The sequence below is a fragment of the Bufo gargarizans genome, chromosome 5, assembly GCF_014858855.1.
Source record: "Bufo gargarizans isolate SCDJY-AF-19 chromosome 5, ASM1485885v1, whole genome shotgun sequence".
In the NCBI taxonomy this organism is placed as follows: Eukaryota; Metazoa; Chordata; class Amphibia; order Anura; family Bufonidae; genus Bufo; species Bufo gargarizans.
This window is the reverse complement of record NC_058084.1, coordinates 448,633,629-448,653,615: the sequence shown is the minus strand read 5'-3', so window position 1 is coordinate 448,653,615 and position 19,987 is coordinate 448,633,629. Positions and strand designations below refer to the sequence as shown.

Here is a 19,987-nt window from a genome sequence, read left to right as displayed (position 1 = left end):
CTGGCCACCAGAGAGGCTGAGACTTGTTGCTATAGTGTGCAAGCACGACCACCACTACTGGATTGCAGGGTGGTCGTAACCATGGAAATGAGCAGTGCACAATAGGATGGAAAAATGAATCCAGCCAGAAAAGGAGGAAATATGGACAATCACAATACATTAGTAAGTGCCTTGTATTAACTTTCTGATAAATGTCACTTGATGAAGTGAGACAACCCCTTTAGGGTCCATTCACACGTCCGTAATGTGTTTAGCGGATCCACGGATCCGCAAAACACGGCAATGTGCGTTCCGCATTTTGCGGACGGCATATCGCCGGCACTAATAGAATATGCCTATTCTTGGACATGTTCTATTTTTTTCGGGAACGGAATTGCGGACCCGGAGGTGCACATCGTGCTGCCCCATAGAAATGAATGGATCCGCAATTCTGTTCCGCAAAATGCGGAACGAAATTGCAGACGTGTGAATGGACCCTTAATCGTCATCAGGCTAGGCAGAGGATATTGGGATCAGTTAGGAACATATACCAGATCCTAAGGCCCCTTTCACACGGGCGATATTTCCGCACGGATGCGATGCGCGAGTTGAACGCATTGCACCCGCACTGAATCCCGACCCATTCATTTCTATGGGGCTGTGCACATAAGCGGTGATTTTCACGCATCACTTGTGCGTTGCGTGAAAATCGCAGCATGCTCTATTTTGTGCGTTTTTCACGTAACGCAGGCCCCATAGAAATGAATGGGGTTGCGTGAAAATCGCAAGCATCCGCAAGCAAGTGCGGATGCAGTACGATTTTCACGCACGGTTGCTAGGAGATGATCGGGATGGAGACTCGATCATCATTATTTTCCCTTATAACATGGTTATAAGGGAAAATAATAGCATTCTGAATACAGAATGCATAGTACAATAGGGCTGGAGGGGTTAAAAAAAAAAGAAAAATTATTTAACTCGCCTTAATCCACTTGATCGCGCAGCCGGCATGTCTTCTGTCTTCTTTCTTTGCTTTGTGCATGAAAAGGACATGTGGTGACGTCACTCCGGTCATCACATGGTCCGTCACCATGGTAAAAGATCATGTGACGGACCATGTGATGACCGGAGTGACGTCACAACAGGTCCTGTTCCTGCTCAAAGCAAAGAAAAAAGACCAAAGAGATGCCGGCTGCGCGATCAAGTGGATTAAGGTGAGTTTAATTATTTTTTATTATTTTTTAACCCCTCCAGCGCTATTTTACTATGCATTCTGTATTCAGAATGCTATTTTTTTCCCTTATAACCATGTTATAAGGGAAAATAATACAATCTACAGAACACCGATCCCAAGCCAAACATGCCGATTTTTCTCACGCAAGTGCAAAACGCATTACAATGTTTTGCACTCGCGCTGAAAAATCGTGCATGTTCCCGCAACGCACCCGCACATTTTCCCGTAACGCCCGTGTGAAAGAGGCCTAAATGTTCCATGTCCACTAATATGGAGAACTATATTGTTCCTAGGTCTCCATAAGAACATTGGTTGCAGCTGCCGTCTGCCCCAGTCTTGACTTACAGTAGGGCAATACCTAGACTGGAGTGATTTAACTATCAAATCTGCGATAAAATCAATGTGCAAGTGGAAGCAGATTTAAAGGGGTTATCCCATGACTAATGTAAAAAATTTAAATCAGACATCATATATATACAGTGGATATAAAAAGTCTACACACCCCTGTTAAAATGTCAGGTTTCTGTGCTGTAAAAAAATGAGACAAAGATAAATCATTTCAGAACTTTTTCCACCTTTAATGTGACCTATAAACTGTACAATTCAATTGAAAAACAAACTGAAATCTTTTAGGTGGAGGGAAGAAAACAAAAAAAATAAAAATAATAATAATAATGTGGTTGCATAAGTGTGCACACCCTCTTATAACTGGGGATGTAGATGTGTTCAGTATTAAGCAATCACATTCAAATCCTGTTAACTAGGAGTCCGCATACACCTGCCATCATTTAAAGTGCCTCTGATTAACCCCAAATAAAGTTCAGCTGCTCTAGTTGGTCTTTCCTGAAATTTTCTTAGTCGCATCCCACAGCAGAAGCCATGGTCCACAGAGAGCTTCCAAAGCATCAGAGGGATCTCAATTGTTATAAGGTATAAGTCAGGAGAAGGGTACAAAAGAATTTCCAAGACATTAGATATACCATGGAACACAGCTGAAGACAATCATCATCAAGTGGAGAAAATATGGCACAACAGGGACATTACCAAGAACTGGACGTCCCTCCAAAATTTATGAAAAGACGAGAAGAAAACTGGTCTGGGAGGCGACCAAGAGGCCTACAGCAACATTAAAGGAGCTGCAGGAATATCTGGCAAGTACTGGCTGTGTGGTACATGTGACAACAATCTCCCGTATGCTTCATATGTCTGGGCTATGGGGTAGAGGGGCAAGACGAAAGCCTTTTCTTAGGAAGAAAAACATCCAAGCCAGGCTACATTTTGCAAAAACGCATCTGAAGTCTCCCAAAAGCATGTGGGAAAAGGTGTTATGGTCTGATGAAACCAAGGTTGAACTTTTGGCCATAATTCCAAAAGATATGTTTGGCGCAAAAACAACACTGCACATCACCAAAAGAACACCATCCCCACAGTGAAGCATGGTGGTGGCAGCGTCATGCCAAGGGGCTGTTCTTCTTCAGCTGGAACTGGGGCCTTAGTTAAGCTAGAGGGAATTATGAACAGTTCCAAATACCAGTCAATATTGGCACAAAACCTTCAGGCTTCTGCTAGAAATCTGAACAGAAATCTTTCAGCATGACAACGACCCAAAGCATACATCCAAATCAACCAAGGAATGGCTTCACCAGAAGAAGATGAAAGTTTTGAAATGGCCCAGCCAGAGCCCAGACCTGAATCCGATTGAAAATCTGTGGGGTGATCTGAAGAGGGCTGTGCCCAGGAGATGCCCTCGCAATCTGACAGATTTGGAGTGTTTTTGCAAAGAAGAGTGGGCAAATCTTTCCAAGTCAAAATGTCCCATGCTGATAGACTCATACCCAAAAAGACTGAGTGCCGTAATAAAATCAAAAGGTGCTTCAACAAAGTATTAGTTTAAGGGTGTGCACACTTATGCAACCATATTATTTTATGTTTATATTTTTTCTTCCCTCCACCTAAAAGATTTCAGTTTGTTTTTCAATTGAATTGTACAGTTTATAGGTCACATTAAAGGTGGAAAAAGTTCTGAAATGATTTATCTTTGTCTCATTTTACATCACAGAAACCTGACATTTTAACAGGGGTGTGTAGACTTTTTATATCCACTGTATTTATCCTGCTGGTGTAGTTTAAAGGGGTATTCTCATCTCTGGCATTTACGACATACTAGAAAAAGTCCCTGGCGCTGCTCGAATATGAAGTGTTGTTCTGTCTGTGTGTTTATTGGATTTGCTCCAAGGTTGTCCAGGAGGCCAATCCCTGCCCTTTTTTTTAACCAAGAAATCACTAGTAGCTCTATATACACACACTGTTTACTTTATTTTTAACTGTCCCCATAACAGCGACCTCCAGAGCACCCGACCCCCTTAACTGTGACCTCCACAGTGCCCCGCCCCTTAGCAGTGACCTCCCCAGCACCCTGCCCCCTTAATAGTGACCTCCACAGTGCCCCGCCCCTTAGCAGTGACCTCCCCAGCACCCTGCCCCCTTAATAGTGACCTCCACAGTGCCCCGCCCCTTAGCAGTGACCTCCCCAGCACCCTGCCCCCTTAATAGTGAGCTCCTCAGAGCCCCGACCCCATTAACAGTAACCTCCACGGTGCCTCGCCCCCTTAACACTGATCTCCAGACTCCACAGCACCCTGCCCCCTTAATAGTGAAGCCGACCTATAACAGTGAATAAAAAAATGGCTGAGTTGTTATGGAAACCTGGTGTAAAACTGTGTGTATGTGGAGACTAAGGGCCTGTGAGCTTCCATGGCCAATAAGGGTCATGTGACGGGTGTATGGTAGTTAGGATATGAGTGAAGGACCTGCGAGCTTCTATTGGCTAATAAGGGTCATGTGACCGGTGTATGGTAGTTAGGAGATGAGTGAAGGACCTGCGAGCTTCTATTGGCTAATAAGGGTCATGTGGACCGTGTGTATGGTAGTTAGGAGATGAGTGAAGGACCTGCGAGCTTCTATTGGCTAATAAGGGTCATGTGACCGTGTGTATGGTAGTTAGGATATGAGTGAAGGACCTGCGAGCTTCTATTGGCCAGTAAGGGTCATGTGACCGTGTGTATGGTAGTTAGGATATGAGAAGGATCTGCGAGCTTCTATTGGCTAATAAGGGTCATGTGACCGTGTGTATGGTAGTTAGGATATGAGTGAAGGACCTGCGAGCTTCTATTGGCTAATACATTTCATGGGAATATCTCAAGAACATTAGGTCCTAGAGAGCTGAGAACCTTCCCGGACACCTGAAGTACCTATGTGCCAAATGTGGTGTCCGACTGTTCAGGCTTTTCGATGTCAATAGAGAACAGACAGACAGACAGACATTGATTTTTATAACATAGATTCACAGGATGGTATGAGACCCATACTTATAGCATAGCCTGTGGATTGGAATACCCCTTTAATTACACAGAGGGGGAGATTTATCCAAACTGGTGTAAAGTAGAACTGGCTTAGTTGTCCATAGCAACCAATCAGATTGATCCTTTCATTTTTCACAGCTGCTTGCTAGGGGCACCTAAGCCAGTTCTCCTTTACACCTGTTTGGATAAATCCCCCCCCCCCCCCCCCCCAGAAGAGCCACGTTGGACCACGTTTTTGGCACAGACACATTAGTATGCCGCTGCTCACCTCGGGGTTGAGATACACATTACGCAGATAATCCTCGACCTCCTCTCTCAGGCGTATCTTTGGGAAGAAGGACATTTCACGCCGGAGATGTCAGTAACTTCTGGAAGGAGGAAGAAGGCGACCATCAGTCACACCGCACGATACAACAATACGCGGATCACTTTCATAGACCGGAGACGGACGTTTTTAGGACCACATAAGGTGGTCTCTCACGGGGAGAGAACACATGGATGTCACAGATCAGGGACCCCCGTCCAAGGGCTCTCCTTCTGGCGGACAACGCATCCCATTCATTATCTTCAAATGAATAGCCACCATGTAACGCGTCATTTCTCCAGCAGCAGCTGCGTCAGTGAACGTGAGCCTCTGGACTACGCTTTCCTCTCGTACGTGATTTTGTGCAAATTTGGATATCTTTATGCAAACTGCATATAACAGAGCAATTACATAAGGTCTTGTTCACATTGGATGTGTACTGTCCACATTTTCCATGGGCGCGCGTACCCATTGATTTTAATGTTTGTTCACATATCAGTGGTTTGCCATTGATCGTGGGTCAGTGGAAAAATCACGGGAGCATGCGGCCCAAACGTGCCCACTGAAGTCTATGGGTCCGTGAAAATACGCTGACACGACACGGATGGCATCCGTGTTTGGTCAGCTTTTCAGGGACCACAGGTAGGAGATGCTCTGGACCCCTGCCAATCAGCTGTTTGAGAAAACACCCGTGAGCGCCGCGGCTTTCCCTGTGCTCACCGAGTACAGCGCCATACATTGTACAGTGGCTGTGCTTGGTATTGCGCTCAGCCTCATTCACTTGAATGGGTCTGAACTGCTCCTAGGCCTCGTGACCGATGAACGTAATGTCGATGGCCTCCTAGGGAAAGCAGGGAGTAGGCCGCTCCGCTCAGATGAGCGCCGCAGCCTTCACAAACAGCTGATTAGCGGGGGTCCTGGGGGTCAGACCTCCACCAATCAGATACTGGTGACCTATCCTTAGGATAGGTCATCAGTATGAAAATCTCGGAAAACCCCTTTAATACAACCCATAGCATATGAGCGCAGTATATGATAAATTATGCGTTATTATTGCACTAGCATGATTGTCGTGTGCAGCAACTCCATATGTACGGCGGTCGTCTTCCTTAGGGTACTTTCATACTAGCGTTATTCTTTTCCGGCATTGAGTTCCGTCCTAGGGGCTCAATACCGGAAAAGAACTGATCAGTTTTAGGGCTCTTTCACACTTGCGTTGTCCGGATCCGGCGTGTACTCCACTTGCCGGAATTACACGCCGGATACGGAAAAACGCAAGTGAACTGAAAGCATTTGAAGACGGATCCGTCTTCAAAATGCGTTCAGTGTTACTATGGCAGCCAGGACGCTATTAAAGTCCTGGTTGCCATAGTAGGAGCGGGGAACGGGGGAGCGGTATACTTACCGTCCGTGCGGCTCCCGGGGCGCTCCAGAATGACGTCAGAGCGTCCCATGCGCATGGATGACGTGTCCATGCGATCACGTCATCCATGCGCGTAGGGCGCCCTGACGTCACTCTGGAGCGCCCCTGGGAGCCGCACGGACGGTAAGTATACTGCTCCCCACTACACTTTACCATGGCTGCCAGGACTTTAGCGTCCCGGCAGCCATGGTAACCATTCAGACAAAGCTAAACGTCGGATCCGGCAATGCGCCGAAACGACGTTTAGCTTAAGGCCGGATCCGGATCAATGCCTTTCAATGGGCATCAATTCTGGATCCGGCCTTGTGGCAAGTGTTCAGGATTTTTGGCCGGAGAAAAAAGCGCAGCATGCTGCTGTATTTTCTCCGGCCAAAAAACGTTCCGGTCCGGAACTGAAGACATCCTGATGCATCCTGAAGACGGATTCTCTCCATTCAGAATGCATTAGGATAATCCTGATCAGGATTCTTCTGGCATAGAGCCCCGACGACGGAACTCTATGCCGGAAGAAAAGAACGCAGGTGTGAAAGAGCCCTTATCCTAATGCATTCTGAATGGAGAGAAATCCGTTTAGGATGCATCAGGATGTCTTCAGTTCAGTCTTTTTGACTGATCAGGACGGAGATAATACTGCAGCATGGTGTGGTTTTATCTCCGTCCAAAATTCCGGAATACTTGCCAGCATTTTTTCCCATTGAAATGCATTAATGCCGGATCCGGCCCCGAGTGTTCCGGCAAAACGGATCCGGCATTGCGGTCTGCGCATGCTCAAACCGCAAAAAATGTGAAAAAAAAAATGCCGGATCCGTTTTTCCGGAGATGGATACGGCATTTCAATGCATTTGTCATACGGATCAGGATCCTGACAAATGCCACCAGTTTGCACATGTTTGAACTGCCTGCTGGAATCCTCTGCCGCAAGTGTGAAAGTAGCCTAAAGGATCCATAGTAAAGGAACCTGTCAGGCTCGGTACCTAAGGATGGGCCTACTAGCTGTCACCAAGAGCTGTCCTCTTCTATCACATCCCATTACCTCCGGCACTCCAGCTGTTGTAATACTACAACTCCCAGCGTGCTCCTTCGCTTGGCTTCTTTCAGAACCTCCATATAAGTAAACAGGAGCATGCTGGAAGTTGTAGTTTCCTATTTAGTCGTGGACGGATACAGGATCAGGAAGCTGTTATCAGTGTCTGATTGGGCGGATTTCTATTTCAGGGCTGTGGGAAAGGTGACAACCTCTGTAGAAGCTGTAACGGCGGTCCATCTGGTTGTCACTCACCTTAAGGGCTCGTTCACGCGACCGTGTGAGGCCCGTGCCCATATTGAGGACCGCATTCGCGTATCCGCAATACACGGGTCCCGTTCCGTGGCCATTCCGCATCACAGATGCGGACCCATTCATTTCAATGGGTCTGCAAATCTACGGCGTGCTTTCTGAGGTTCCGTTCCGTGCTTCCGCACCGCAAAAAGATAGATCTTTCTCTATCTTTTTGCGGAACGGAGGGATCGCGGACCCATTTAAGTGAATGGGGCCACGATCCCTATACGGCTGCCACGCGGCAGGTGCCCGTACTTAGCGAACCGCAATTTGCGGTCGTGTGAACGAGCCCTAAAGCTTATTTGTAGGCTGTATCTGATTTTTCCGTTCTGAAAAAATAGGACACCACTGTCCAATATGTCTTTGTCGCCTTCTGTGCTGCCATTTTTACATTTGTATTTCTCGTGTAGGAAAAAAACTGAAGGACATCCTGGTTTCACTTTTTCCCGTTGCTTAGTAACAGATGTGAAAAACCGGATATCACACGGTCGGCTTCCATGTGGATTCTGCTTTTATTTCTCACTTTCATAGACTGATGGGGTCATTTATCAAACTGGTGTAAAGTAGAACTGGACTAGTTGCCCCTAGCAACCAATCAGATTCCACCTTTCATTTTGCAAAGGAGCTGTCCAAAATGAAAGGTGGAATCTGATTGGTTGCTATGGGCACACCAGTTTGGTAAAAGACCCCTTGAGTTTTTAATATGAGGCACATGTATCCCCTGTCTGAATAAGCCCTTATGCAGTTATATACAGCACTACTCTGCCCTGTGGAACTACAAGGCCCAGGCTGACCAATTGAGAAAGATCTGATTTGCAGAGACATAGAGGCAGCAGTGACACAGAAAGCGTCCACAGTGAAGACGAGCTTCTGTCACCCTCCCCTCCATAGAAGCAGAGATACCTGGCTACGGAAACCGGTGTGGGTCAAACATCCGTGACAGCGAATCTTCTCATTGTGCCGTCCAGTCCTCAGCCGCCTGTATAAAGTACACGGGCCTCTTCTTGGCCAACATTTAATTAAAAAAATAACTTAAAACAAGAACACTGTATAAAATAAATGTCTTCACTTCATGACACATAGTATCCTGGGGCGGCCATGTTTATGAAGACCAATCTCTCCTGCCCAGAGAAATGAGGCAGGTCCAGTCAAAACTGTGAGGCGAGGAGAAAAATAAATTATAATGGGCGAGAAACAAACACGTATCTATCACCGCTTATACGAAATGAATTCCCAGGGAGATTCCGATTCCCCCCCCTAGTGTTCGGACTGTCTGAGAAGCTTTGGCAGCCATCTTTGATGTGGTCACTAACCCATCTATGTTCCTACCCTACATACTCGGAACTACAGAGATTTTTTTTTTTATCCAGAACGCCATAAGCTACATTCTGGTGTTCTGCAGGCTATTGGTTAACTATGACTCCCATTGAGTTCTGACTGCCCTAAGTGGCATGGCATGCTGGGAGCTGTAGTTTTGACTAGACGTACAGTCAGGTAGCGAACAACCAATCATCTATGAGTTTACTTCTACAAGGCCTTATGTTATTCCGTCTCTGATTGGCTAGGAGTGGAAGTAGGCAGCGTAGATTTATCCAATAGCGACGAAGGAAGGCGGTGCTTGCGAACGTCATACGCTCGGTGACGTAAGCCGGCCGTACGTAGAGCGCGTACGCGGCTGGAGCGCCAGCTGTTTAGTGCGGTGTGTGGTAGAAACAGTCACGTAGTCCCCGGGGTGAGGGCGGATGGAGACCGCGGCCTGACCCGGCGAGGAGCGCTCGTACCGGACGGTGACCCCCTCCTCTCACACCTATGTGACGGGCGGAGCTCGGCTTTGGCCTGTTGTCACCATGGGCCTCATCTTCGCGAAGCTGTGGAACTTCTTCTGCAACCAAGGCAAGTGCCTGCGAGCTGCAAACAAAGAGCCGCTCCCCGGGGAGACCCAGCGCTGGAGGATCCCTGCTGTGTGTGTCACTGCATAGCAACCGGTCCTAGCTATAACCCCCAGCAGGCTCCAGATGGGCAGAGTAGTACTCTATAAAATAGTCACTGGTTGCAGTTTATGGTGTCGATCTCCATTAGGGGGATATTCACACTTGGCAGATTTTTTGCAGTGTTTTCTGTGACTGAAAACTGCTTCTGTTCATCTGAATGGCTCTTACAAAACGCATGTAGTGAACAAGTGTAATGTTTTCAGAAATCTGCTGCATGTGAATACGTCCTGGAGGGGGTTGTTTCCATCACTCCTATAAATGCTTCCCCTGATCTCTCTGAGTCATGGAGCGCCCCCCCCCCCCCCCCCTCTTGATATGTAGGGGGCAACCTAACTTGTCGCTTCTCCTGACTTGTTTTAATAACAATTTGCATTCCCCATATAATAACTCTTCTGGAGCATCTATTGTTATGACTGTGTTGTGCCATTCCTCTATTATTCCTGCTAGAAGTTATCCAAGAATTACTAGCAGTTTGTTATGAAGGTCCAGATGGGTGTTTCCAGTTGAGGGTGCGTCCCTGCGCTCTATGCTGCCTGTGTCACTGTCCAGGGACAGCCTCCCCCCCCCCTCTGGTAACACCCATCTGGACCTTTATTGCAAACTGCTAGCAATTCATTTGTAACTTCTAGCAGGAATAATAGAGGAATGGCACATCGTAGTCAAAAGAATAGATGCTGCAGAATGGTTATTACATGGGGGATGCAACGGTCAGGAGAGGTCCTCTTTAATATGTCATCGGCATACCACTTTAAACTGTCCTCCTTGAGTGGTCTGTGCAGTGTTATGTCCGCCCCTAACACCCTGATGTACATCTATGTATGTGTACGGCTTTTATGTGTTATTTGCCTAGGATTCAGGTCGTAGTGACTTCTATAACCTTTGTAGGGGTAAAAAGTGTACCCCCCCCCCCCCCCCCCCAGTGCTGATCGTGGCCCTCTATCCTGCAGGAAATGCTATGGGGAGGTGCAAGGGGTCCGATTGCCTTTGCCTTAAAGGGATTCTCTCACTTCAGCAAATGGCATTTATCATGTAGAGGAAGTTAATATCAGGCACTTACTAATGTATTGTGATTGCCAATATTGCCTCCTTTGCTGGCTGGATTCATTATTTGCATTATGCACTGCTTGTTTCCATGGTTGCAGCGGTCACCGTAATGTGACTGGGAATGGGCCCACTGGGACCAAAGTGAAGGAGGGTGCACTGCACATGGGCGGCCGTCCTCCATTCATTTCTGCTGGAGTGCCGCACTTGGCTTGACTCTTTCAGTCAGCCCTATAGAGCGGTGGCTGCGCTTGCGCGGTGCCCTTCTCATGTATTTCAATGGGACTGCCGAAAAAAGCCCAGTCATAGAAACGACCGGAGGGTGGCCGCTCCTGCGCAGAGCGCTCCTCCTTCACTTTGCGGGCTCCGTTCTACAGATAGGTGCGGGTCCCATCCTAGCAATGTGCCCCCAGTGTATGAGATGATGCGAACCCTTTAAGTTTGTCTACATGATAAATTTGCTGAATTGAGACAACCCCTTTAAGTTCTTTCCAAGTACAGTCAGGTGATGTCGGATGCCGCCAGGTCACTGCCTTCTCCTCTGCGTCCTGGTCCGTTTATTTTGGGCCACGTGCACACACGGAGGACATTTTCCACCACAAGTCTGCAGTAAAGTCTCTGTCCTATTCGACAAAGATTCCAACCTCTGCGTTTCAGAGGGTGAAAATGTGCGGCTTTCCCACAACATGTCGATAATCAGCAGGGCGCGGGTCCGACCGTCCGCAGCGCGCTCCTATAATTCTGTTACGTGTGGGCGGCTGTCCTTTTTTGCGGGCCCACAGAACTGACATACGGATGCGGACAGCACACTAGTTCCGTCCGCATCATTCGCAGCTCCATTGTAACAAATGGGTCCGCAAAAAATGGGAATCGGATGCAGACAAACTATGGCCGTGTGCGGTGAGGCCTTATGTTGAAGAGGTTATCTCGTGAAGAAGACTCATGCGCGTAGGACCAATTTCACACAAGCGTATTCAGTCCGGGAAACATGCTCCACGTGACCGCTGCATTTTTCCCGGACTGAACACTGCATCTGTGATGTGACCCCCGCAGAATCAGTAATTTATGATGCTGTGTGCCCCTGCGTGACTGCAGGTCTACAGTACTGAAATAAGGCTGTGACTACCGTTCAGTATCCCGCGGTCAGGCTTGAACTCGCAGCGTCATAAATCATTACGATGCTGTGAGTTCACGTCAGAGAAGCAGTGTTTAGTCGTCACACGGAACGTTTTTCCTGGACTGAATACGCTCGTGTTAAACTGGCCTTTGTCATAGAGGGAGCCCCCACTCAGGACCCCCTGCTTGAGCTAGAACCGATCATAAAAGTGACCCCCATTCTGATAGACTAGAGCCACCCGGGTACGACATGGACGACTATGCACCTGAATGGCCACTGTGTAATGCCACACTGCCAATGCAGCGGCCTCTGCCGGGCAAGTGCTCCTGCCTCTAAATCAGCTGTTTGCTGGGAGTGGCACCTGAGAGGATCAGCCGACCTCCGCTGCAGCCACGTTATGTGGCAGGTTCTTCTGATGGGATAGTCCCTTTACCACTGCCCTCCCAACGTCCTCTTTGGTCGCTTTCAGACGAGCGTATTTGCAATGCGTATATATGGTCCGCATTCTGTGCCCCGGGATCTGCTGCTAATGTTCACAGAGCTATTCACAGGGGCGTATCATTTCCGTCAGTATCTGCAATCCGCAGCGTGTCCGAGCTTTGTGTGTCGACGCACATTACACGTCTCCAGGTTCTCTCCCTCGGTAATAGGATCCCTTTATGTTGTGTAAACCTCTTATTCTGCACTTTCAGTGTTTTCTGTATCTGTCTGTAGTGATCGCTTGTTCCTATGCATAACGATCGATCACTTATCGGGAATGTTTGGATTCTTCCTGATAATTGCCTGACACATCGGTCTGCGTAAAAGGACCTTAAAAATCATCAATGCACATTTATTTTTTTCGCACAGATTTTAAAATCCGCAGCATGTCAGTTTATTTTATTTTTTCCTGTCCGGATTTTCTCCATTCACTTCAGTTGACCGCACGGATTTCCCTGCGAACACCTGCAGATTTCAGTGCGGATTGTCCGCACATAAATCCTGAACTTGTGCATTTACCCTAAATTATCGGTTTGTAGTCTCCTAATCTCCAAGGTTGTGGATGGCACCCTGGGTCTCCACCAGTGTCTGTGGCACCCACTAACAGCACCATCTGCTGGTAAGCAAAGATAGGGCGGGCTTTAGACCATCCGTAGTACTTGGGGTGAGGCGAGTGGCGCTCTGGCTGGCCATACATACATGTTTCTTTGTCCTCTACACAAAAAAGGCCAGTGTAACATGCAAATTTGGTCTTGGTACTCAACTCAAGAGATGGGGGTGCACTTTTGGCCTTCCTTAGGGGTATGCCTGTCTGGCACTTTAATGGGCTGTGTGGCAGGCTCATACGCATTGGTGTCAGGAAACTGGCGCTGGTCGTGTTCAGTACCATGCATACAACAGGGCGGTCAGTAGGCCTATGTAGACGTGAGGACTATTAAAGGGTTGTCCAGAACAGAAATGTTTTCCTAAATGCTGATTGAGTTTTAAAATAAAATGATAAAGCATACTCCCCTGTATATGACGTCTCCAGTCCTACACTGGCACCCAGTGGTCCCAGTTCACTTCCATGCAGTGGTCACATGACCACTGCTGTCAATCACTGATCTCAGGGATGATTCAACTGAGGCCAGTGAGCGCAGTGGTCATGTGCTTGGGCGGCATAGAAACAGGAATGTTTAACAGGTAGAGAGCATTTTTGATGTCCTGGACAACTAGTTCTCCCTTAGAGCAGTGTTTCCCAACAAGTGTGCCTCCAGCTGTTGCAAAACTACAACTCCCAGCATGCCCGCACAGCCAAAGGCTGTCCGGGCATGCTGGGAGTTGTAGTTTGGCAACAGCCGGAGGCACACTGGTTGGGAAACACTGCCTTAGAGGGTCAGCAACCTCCAGCTGCTGTGAAACTACCACTCCCAGCCTGCACACTTGCTCAGCTGTAGAACTGAAAGGAAGATCGTGGGAGTGATAGTTTCAGAACAGCTGGAGGTTGCTGATCCCTGGACTACATGGACTGCTGGGATTCGTATCCCTAGGGCTATGTGCGCACTTGACAGGGGTGAGTCACAATCTCCTCTCCCTGTGACGTGGCGGCTTCAGATGCTATCTAATGACACACTTTGTTTTATGCTGGTGCCTTACAAAACACGGTGACGGCACTCACGGACGCACTCGAGCCCCTGATTCTTGCAGTACAGCTTCCCCACATTGTGCAGCCACTGCCATCCACTGGTGGGCATTGCTTTCCACGTGTGGCTGGCCGCAGCTTTTGACCTCACCCTTAGGCCTCTTGCACCCGACCGTGTGTCCCCCGTGGCCATATTGCGGCCCACATACGGAACAGAAGCACTACGCAGTGCTTCTGTGGTGTTCCGTTCCGCAAAAAGATAGGACAAGTTCCATCTTTTTGCGGAACGGATGCGGCTGGCCCACGGTCAGTGCCCGTGAATTGTGGACCGCAATTTGCCTTTCACACTATCACTTTCATATTTCCTGGGCTGAATACTACTCCTGTGACACAAACTCATGGCTTTATTATAATGTGTGTCCCCGCCCGACCTCGTATCTACTAAACTGTACTCGCATAATGCCATCAGTAGAATTCAGTACAGCCGCAGTCAGACAGCAACACACAGCGTTATAAATCATTATAATGCTGTGAGTTTTTCACAGGCGCAACGTTCAGCCCGGGAAATACTGACGTCACACAAAGCGTACATCCTGGACTGAATACACTTGTGTGTATCTGGCCTAAGGGTTTTACTTGCACTGTTGTCAGCAATAAGAATTCTTAAAGGGATTATCCATAGTCTAAAACATGCCCCCCAATGACAAGGCCCTTCATATACATCATACTTGCCCCGCTCCTCGGCACCCGTGTCGCTCCTGATCCCCGCGTGGATCAAAACATTGGGGGGAAGCCAATAGCAGGCCGCGACGGGAATCACCCCACCCATGGAGATGGAGAGCGGGGCAAGTATAATCTACATGAGCATGTTTTAGACTTTGGGTAACCACTTTAAGATCTCTTTATTATCTTGTTCTGTGCACTCTATGGGGAAAAAAATATATATATATTTTGATGGATTTATGTTTTTTTTTGTTTTTTTTTCAACCGTATTAGGCTACTTTCACATTAGCGTTCGGGGCTCCGCTTGAAGTTCCGTTTAAAGGCTCTCACAAGCGGCCCTGAACGCATCCGTCCAGCCCTAATGCATTCTGAGTGGATGCGGATCCGCTCAGAATGCATCAATCTGGCACCGTTTGGCCTCCGCTCAGCAGGCGGACACCTGATTGCTGCTTGCAGCGTTCGGGTGTCCGCCGGGCTGTGTGGAGGCAAACGGATCCGTCCAGACTTACAATGTAAGTCAATGGGGACGGATAAGTTTGAATTTGACACTATATGGCTCAATTTTCAAATGGATCCGTCCCCCATTGACTTTCAATGTAAAGTCTGGACGGAGCCGTCTGAAGCTACTTTCACACTTAGAATTTTGTCTACAATATAATGCAGATGGATCCATTCTGAACGTATCCCATCATCTGCATTATATGAGCGAATCCGTCTGGGCAGACCCCATACGGGTCCGCTCTGAACGCAAGTGTGAAAGTAGCCTAAACTATGTAACTATATTACCTGGAAACCATGAACAGGTAGCCTAAGGCCTCTTTCACACGGGCGAGATTTCCGCGCTGGTGCAATTCGTGAGGTGAACGCATTGCACCCGCACTGAATCCGGACCCATTCATTTCTATGGGGCTGTGCACATGAGCAGTGATTTTCACGCATCACTTGTGCATTAAAATCGCAGCATGCTCTATATTGTGCATTTTTCATGCAATGCAGGCCCCATAGAAGTGAAAGGTTGCTGCGTGAAAATCGCAAGCAAGTGCGGATGCGGTGCGATTTTTCACGCACTGTTGCTGGGAGACTATCGGGATGGGGACCCGGTCTTTATTATTTTCCCTTATAACATGGTTATAACGGAAAATAATAGCATTCTAAATACAGAATGCATAGTACATTAGGGCTGGAGGGGTTAAAAAATAAAAAAAATTAACTCTCCTTAATCCACTTGTTCGCGCAGCCCGCATCTCTTCTGTCGTCTTTGAGGAATAGGACCTTCGATGACGTCACTGCGCTCATCACATGGTCCATCACCATGGTAAAAGATCATGTGATGGACCATGTGGTGAGCGCAGTGACGTCATCGAAGGTCCTATTCCTCAAAGACGACAGAAGAGATGCCGGCTGCGCGAACAAGTGGATTAAGGTGTATTCAGAATGCTATTATTTTCCCTTATAACCATGTTATAAGGAAAAATAATTACATCTACACAACCTTGAACCCAAACCTGAACTTCTGGTTTGTTACCTCCGACAGCCATCTATTTTTAATTTCAGGAAATGGAGCGTTACATGGTGACCAGTCGCATGAGTTCACAAGGACTTGTCTTTATAAGAGAGACCCTTTTTAAAAGTGGGGATTGGCCCCTATACACATTAGGCTAATGTCAGCTGAACCTGCCGTCTTCAACCGACAATCTGAAGTCTGTGGGGACCTCCTGACTGTCCTCCGGCAGATCTTGAGGTCTAGAAGGATTGGATGCATTGAACTTCAGTTCAGATCCTTTTATTCTTCCCGAAAGGCCCTCTTCTTATTGAAAACGCATATATGCCTGCCAGTAGATAGCCCATATCTATAAGTGGGAATCGGGGCAGATAATGCGTGTTCGGCCATCTTTAGACTTGTAGCTTTATGCCAGGTCCATTGCTTCCTGGAGCCGATAGTGCTATATTGACCATCCACTTATGTATCTGTGTGTAATGTGTCTGATAAGACTAGTGTCTTAATGCACCTCTTGGCACCAGTTTGGCTACAAAGTCCTGGTTCTCAAGGCAAATTTGAACTTTTTTGACATGTACCGTGTATAATCTACGTAGACAAGTTTATATTGTTTCGTAGAGGCTGAAAGGCGTCCTCAGGGTATGGGACTATACATTTGCTTTGAGTTCTTCCTCTCTCTCACTTGGTTACTTTTCTCATTGCAGAGCACAAGGTGATCATTGTCGGACTCGATAATGCAGGAAAGACCACTATTCTTTACCAGTTGTAAGTATGAGTCAATATGCATGGCGCACAGGGGCGGCAGAGAGTTCCAGCAGTTTGAACCCCAAATCAGAAACTGATTGCCTGGTAGGGCATATTGCCTGGTAGGGTTGAGCATGCTGCTTAAAACAATACCTTATATCGGCACACTGCTGCAGCCTACATGATTTTTTTTTATTTTTTATTTTTTTTAATTTTACCTTTATACAAATCATGCAGTTGGAGCACCAAGGGGCAGGCTTTAGAGCTTTGAGCACCACTACAGCTGCACCCCTAGTGCTCATTACACTTGCCCCTCCTCCTTGATTGACAGGTCTAATAGCCCGTCTAATGGTGCCTGCAATGTGACTCACTAATTTTAATAATCATTGTTGTAGTGTTATTATAGTGTATGGAGTCATTGGCGGAGGTAATGAGCACTAGGGGCGCAGCTGTAGCGGTTCTTGAAGCTCTACTGCCAGCCCCTTGGTGCGCTAACTGTCTGATTTGCATAAAGATAAAAATCCTCATATCTGCACAACGCCTCAACTTATAAAGATAAATAAGGTATAGTCTTAATCAGTAAAAATACCAAGATTAAACCAGGCACTCAAATGTGGAGTAATTGATCAAAGTTTAATAAAATATACCGATATAATAAAATATATAATACCATAAGACCATAAAATCATATAAATTCACATGAGAAGAAACATTAATCAATAGCAGCAATATAGGTCATAAAGTTTGAGGCAACGGTCTAAGCAGCTTGAATTTAAAAGACTGCAGCCCTTTTTCAATCTAGTAGAAATTGATCTAAGCGGCTTGGATTTAAAAAGCCGCAGCCCTTGTTTCAGTTTAGAAGAAATCGCAACTTAACAGTCTAGGCGGTTTGGGTTTAGAAAACCGCCGCCCTTATTCCAGTCTTGAAAAAAATCGCAATTCCAAGTAGACAATTGCCGGTCTTGAATCGGTAATCACAAAGTACTAAGGTGGCGCCCCACCTACTTGGGCAACTATGTTGCTTTACCTGGCCGGTGTGTCCTTGTCCTATGTCCGGACCTAGAAATATGCGCTGTGGGCACGATGTCACCCGGATGTCCGCTCACAGAACTATGTTCGTGGCTATTTCTCCGTTGCTCGTCACTCTCGGTCACAGCTGTTAGATTTCAAAGTCCAGGGGAGCTACTGTCCCAGCATGCCGGTACAAGCACAATATGTTCATGTGCGTCCACCCTCCGGCAATTTGTAGGGTCCATGTACAGTACAGACCAAAAGTTTGGACACACCTTCTCATTCAAAGAGTTTTCTTTATTTTCATGACTATGAAAATTGTAGATTCACACTGAAGGCATCAAAACTATGAATTAACACATGTGGAATTATATACATAACAAAAAAGTGTGAAACAACTGAAAATATGCCATATTCTAGGTTCTTCAAAGTAGCCACCTTTTGCTTTGATTACTGCTTTGCACACTCTTGCCATTCTCTTGATGAGCTTCAAGAGGTAGTCACCTGAAATGGTTTTCACTTCACAGGTGTGCCCTGTCAGGTTTAATAAGTGGGATTTCTTGCCTTATAAATGGGGTTGGGACCATCAGTTGCGTTGTGGAGAAGTCAGGTGGATACACAGCTGATAGTCCTACTGAATAGACTGTTAGAATTTGTATTATGGCAAGAAAAAAGCAGCTAAGTAAAGAAAAACGAGTGGCCATCATTACTTTAAGAAATGAAGGTCAGTCAGTCCGAAAAATTGGGAAAACGTTGAAAGTGTCCCCAAGTACAGTCACAAAAACCATCAAACGCTACAAAGAAACCGGCTCACATGCGGACCGCCCCAGGAAAGGAAGACCAAGAGTCACCTCTGCTGCGGAGGATAAGTTCATCCGAATCACCAGCCTCAGAAATCGCAGGTTAACAGCAACAGATTAGAGACCAGGTCAATGCCACACAGAGTTCTAGCAGCAGACACATCTCTAGAACAACTGTTAAGAGGAGACTGTGTGAATCAGGCCTTCATGGTAGAATATCTGCTAGGAAACCACTGCTAAGGACAGGCAACAAGCAGAAGAGACTTGTTTGGGCTAAAGAACACAAGGAATGGACATTAGACCAGTGGAAATCTGTGCTTTGGTCTGATGAGTCCAAATATGAGATCTTTGGTTCCAACCACCGTGTCTTTGTGCGACGCAGAAAAGGTGAACGGATGGACTCTACATTCCTGGTTCCCCCCGTGAAGCATGGAGGAGAAGGTGTGATGGTGTGGGGGTGCTTTGCTGGTGACACTGTTGGGGATTTATTCAACATTGAAGGCATACTGAACCAGCATGGCTACCACAGCATCTTGCAGCGGCATGCTATTCCATCCGGTTTGCGTTTAGTTGGACCATCATTTATTTTTCAACAGGACAATGACCCCAAACACACCTCCAGGCTGTGTAAGGGCTATTTAACCATGAAGGAGAGTGATGGGGTGCTGCGCCAGATGACCTGGCCTCCACAGTCACCGGACCTGAACCCAATCGAGATTGTTTGGGGTGAGCTGGACCGCAGAGTGAAGGCAAAATGGCCAACAAGTGCTAAGCATCTCTGGGAACTCCTTCAAGACTGTTGGAAGACCATTTCAGGTGACTACCTCTTGAAGCTCATCAAGAGAATGCCAAGAGTGTGCAAAGCAGTAATCAAAGCAAAAGGTGGCTACTTTGAAGAACCTAGAATATGACATATTTTCAGTTGTTTCATACTTTTTTGATAAGTATATAATTCCACATGTGTTAATTCATAGTTTTGATGCCTTCAGTGTGAATCTACAATTTTCATAGTCATGAAAATAAAGAAAACTCTTTGAATGAGAAGGTGTCCAAACTTTTGGTCTGTACTGTATGTATCAATAGTATAAAATACCCGAAGAATAAGCCTTTACAGCTCTGTTGTATATGGATGTCAAGAGTTGAAATGATCCGTTTTCTGTCACAAAAACTGAAGCGAAGCACTCAAAACGAGTCCAAACCGCAGTTAATGCTGGAGGATGACTAAGGCCTCATGCTCACAGCCATTGCCGAGCGCTGCCCTCAAACGGCGAGTCCGCAATATGCGGGCATCGGCTGTGTGCTCACCGCATCACGGATGCAAACCCATTCAGCAGAACTAAG

The 19,987-nt window shown here is 46.9% G+C and overlaps 2 protein-coding genes across 2 annotated transcripts in view; one reads left to right on the top strand and one right to left on the bottom strand.

Moving 5' to 3' along the window:
• Positions 1 to 8,847, bottom strand: part of NSUN6 (NOP2/Sun RNA methyltransferase 6) — a 54,029-nt gene extending 45,182 nt beyond the window's left edge. The window contains 2 exon segments of the mRNA XM_044295051.1: positions 4,844 to 4,943; positions 8,524 to 8,847. Coding sequence (XP_044150986.1) covers positions 4,844 to 4,918 — 75 coding nt within the window. The 5' untranslated portion in view covers positions 4,919 to 4,943; positions 8,524 to 8,847.
• A 468-nt stretch (positions 8,848 to 9,315) lies between these two features.
• The window catches only part of ARL5B (ADP ribosylation factor like GTPase 5B), a 30,078-nt gene continuing 19,406 nt past the window's right edge, over positions 9,316 to 19,987 (top strand). The window contains exons 1-2 of the mRNA XM_044293368.1: positions 9,316 to 9,513; positions 16,796 to 16,856. Of these exons, the coding sequence (XP_044149303.1) occupies positions 9,468 to 9,513; positions 16,796 to 16,856 (107 nt within the window). The 5' untranslated portion in view covers positions 9,316 to 9,467. The remainder of the gene's footprint in view (positions 9,514 to 16,795; positions 16,857 to 19,987) is intronic.